The following is a 3,082-nucleotide window of genomic DNA, read 5'->3' on the forward strand; positions in this document are numbered from 1 at the left end:
GCCGCAGCCGCTCCTGCAGGGCCTCCAGCTGCGGGCAGTGGTGTGACTCCGACTCTGTCAGAGGAGTCCTAGGGGAGGGAGTGGTGGGAGTCGGGGTGCAGGGGCTCGGGGGACCCAGTTCCCAGCCCACCCAGGGCTCCCCCACCCCAGGCTGACCGCGGTGGTCTCAGTTAGCTCCAGCAACCCCAGTGGCAGGTACATGGTTTCCTTGCGAACAAGGAAACTGAGGCTCGGAGAAGGGGCTGCCCAGGTGCAAAGGCAGGACACTTGCGGGGAGTTCCCTGGTGGTCCAGTGGTTAGGATTTGGCAGGAGGAGGTCATCCCGCAGGCTCACCTGGTGTCTGAGATGTACAATCTGGCAGGAGGAAGAGAAACCCTGGGGCGGGCTGTGGGCAGGGGCGGGCACAGATCCCAGCACAGTGGGATGGAGGCCGGCCTGAGATACGCCTCCCGCTGCCCTCCCCACCCAGGTACCTCCTCCCTGGCCGAGCCCAGCATGGCTTCCAGCTTGCTGTTCTCCTCTGTCAGAACACTGTTCTGTTTCACCAGGGACTGGCCGATGCGAGCTGCCGTGTTTAGGTCCCGCTCTCTCTGCAGAGGGACCCCCATCCATGGGGAATATGTTCCTGGTTTCTGGGATCTCCCAGACAGATGGGAGGAGCTAGCGTCCAGAGGAAAGCTAGGCCACTACTGGAGACCCTCTCCATCCCCTAGTTCTCCAAGGTACTAGACAAGAGCCTGCCATGAACCCACTGTGGGACCTGACTCAGTTTCCCCCATGGAAAAAGAGATCAGACCGGATGGTGCTAAGAGCTCTTGCAGCCTGGACATCCCACATCTACCTGTCTTCCATAAGAGGGACCTCCAGCTTGGCGCCCAGAGAGGTAGCCAGGCAGGAACACTCCTACCCCTACAGACATAATTAAAACGGGAGCCTGGCTAAAGCTGGGGCTGTCCCGGGTAGGGAAGGCAGCACACACCTCCTCTAGCAAACTTAACATCACTTTGACATCTTCTTGAGTGATTTACTTGACTGGTGGGTGTAGGTCAGGACACAGCGCTGCAAGAGAAAGCGGGAAGCCGCATCAGGAAAAAGGGGGCACATGCTACCTGCCACCCTACTGTTTCCTGCCCTCAACAGCAAGGATCAGCAACAAGGGAGAAGACTGAGTTCCCTTGCTGCCCCCAATATCCTCTCCATACCCCCAGTAATCAGTACTCCCTTCCCTGCTCCCAGCGCCAACTGGACTTTTGTTTGTTTGTTTGATTGATGGTTTGTTTTTTCTGGAGGGGCCTGGGAGGGGTAAGGAGATCCCAGTCCTACAGCTCGGAGGGAAGAGGAGAGGCAGCATCTGTCTGAGGCTCCGCCCACCCCCAAGATTGTTTGGGGGCAGCGGGGGAAGCCCGATCTTGACCCCAGCAGCCAGGAGGTTGGCAAAACCTCCCCTCTGCCCACCCACCTCCCCGTCGCTGGCGCGGCGGGCCAGCGCAGGCTCAGAGTGCACCGGGCAGCGCCCTCCCGCTGCCCCCCGCCCCTCTCCTGGCCCTGCGGTAGCCTCGGGAAGGGGGCACTGAGAGTGCGCAGATCTGCTGCAGCAACAGGCGTGAAGAGGGGGACAGGGGAGCGCGAGCCCCAGGGATCTTACCCACCGACGGAAATAGGGAACGAGAGAAGGGGAGAAGGAGGTGGGGGAAAGGGGACCGGAGAGGCGCCGCAGACCATGACTTCGCAAGGGTGGGCGAAGGGGTGGGACTGAGTGCCAGAGGGGACCGGGCGCCCGGACCCGACGGGGGCCCATCCTCCCTGCTGCTGCCCTAGTCCCACCTGCTCCGGGGGTCCGGGGACCCAGTTTACCTTCCTCCAGCTCCCGAATAAAGGAGGAGGGCTCGGGGCCCGACACCTCAGGCCGCCGGCCGATGTAGGCAGCCGGAGTCTTCCAGATGCCCGCTGCCTTTCCAGTCCCCGAGCCAGCGGCCCGGGGGCCAAATGGACCTTGGAATATGAAGCGAGTCCACGGCGCGTCCGAGTTGTCGGGCACGGACTGGGCATTCCCCCGGACTGCCGAGAATGCGGACGCGCGCTGGACTCCTGCCTCCGATCCAGCCTTGGAGGCCGGGCGAGCTCCCGCTGAGGGTCCCGAGACGGTTGCGGATCCGGATCCTGCTGCCTGTCCTGCCGCCGGTACCTGCACAGGAGCGGGTTCAGGCTCGGCGGAGGGTTCTGGAGCGGGATTGGCTGCGGGCGGAGGAGCTGGGGTGACTGCTGCCGGATCGCCGGGTCCCGGCCCGTCGCCGGCTGAACCCTGCCCCAACTCTTTCGGACGCATCTTGAGTCCGCAGTCGGCTGCTGCAGCAGGGCCTTTATAACCTGTGCCTGGATGCGCGCCCGCCGGACCGTACCACGCGCGGGAGGGGGCGGCCGAGGAGCAACTGGTGGTGCCCGGCACTGGCGGGCGCTCAGGAGGCGAGCTCATGAGACGAAACAGAGTGGAAAACTAAGAGAAGAGCGAGGAGAAGAGGCGAGTGGAGTTGCAGCTGGTTCAGCGGACTTGGACTCCGAGTGCTGGCCTGCTCTCCCCTCTCCACCTCCAGAGAATGGTTTTGCCCAAAGCCGCCGCTTCCCAGGGTTTCGGGTACAGGGACTTGGAAGTCCCTAACTGGGGGTACCCCCTCGCTCCACTCCAGCCAGAGGCTTTTCGGCTGCCTTCCCTGGATCTGACCTGTAAGTTGGGGCCGTATTGTGTCTCTCCCGCGTGGGCTGGGAGATAAATCCAAACTCCTGTACGGCCTCCACGCGCTGCCCAGTCTGGGACATCATGATCCCGGCGCTCACACCCCCGGTGTTCCAGCCGCTTGACAGACCTCTTTCTTATTTCTTAAGTCGTTTTATTGCCTTTCCTAGTGCTTTACCTCCGCCCTCATTCACTTTGCCCACCTCATACCACGGTAGCAAACACCTGTTCTTCCGGGAGACCCCACTTAGGTGTCTCCGCGTAAAGACTCATCCGACCCCGTCCTTCTCGGCCCCAGAGCATCCTTTATGCGACGGCCGCAGTGGTCACACTGTGTCTGTCTCCGAGAC

General features: G+C 62.4%; 1 protein-coding gene across 1 annotated transcript in view; it reads right to left on the minus strand.

Annotated features, from left to right (window-relative positions):
• The window catches only part of HAP1 (huntingtin associated protein 1), a 7,381-nt gene extending 5,054 nt beyond the window's left edge, over positions 1-2,327 (minus strand). The window contains 3 exon segments of the mRNA XM_007465241.1: positions 475-591; positions 981-1,060; positions 1,856-2,327. Coding sequence (XP_007465303.1) covers positions 475-591; positions 981-1,060; positions 1,856-2,327 — 669 coding nt within the window.
• Positions 2,328-3,082: the final 755 nt, after the last annotated feature.

This window comes from Lipotes vexillifer, unplaced genomic scaffold (genome assembly GCF_000442215.2).
Source record: "Lipotes vexillifer unplaced genomic scaffold, Lipotes_vexillifer_v1.1 scaffold591, whole genome shotgun sequence".
In the NCBI taxonomy this organism is placed as follows: domain Eukaryota; kingdom Metazoa; phylum Chordata; class Mammalia; order Artiodactyla; family Lipotidae; genus Lipotes; species Lipotes vexillifer.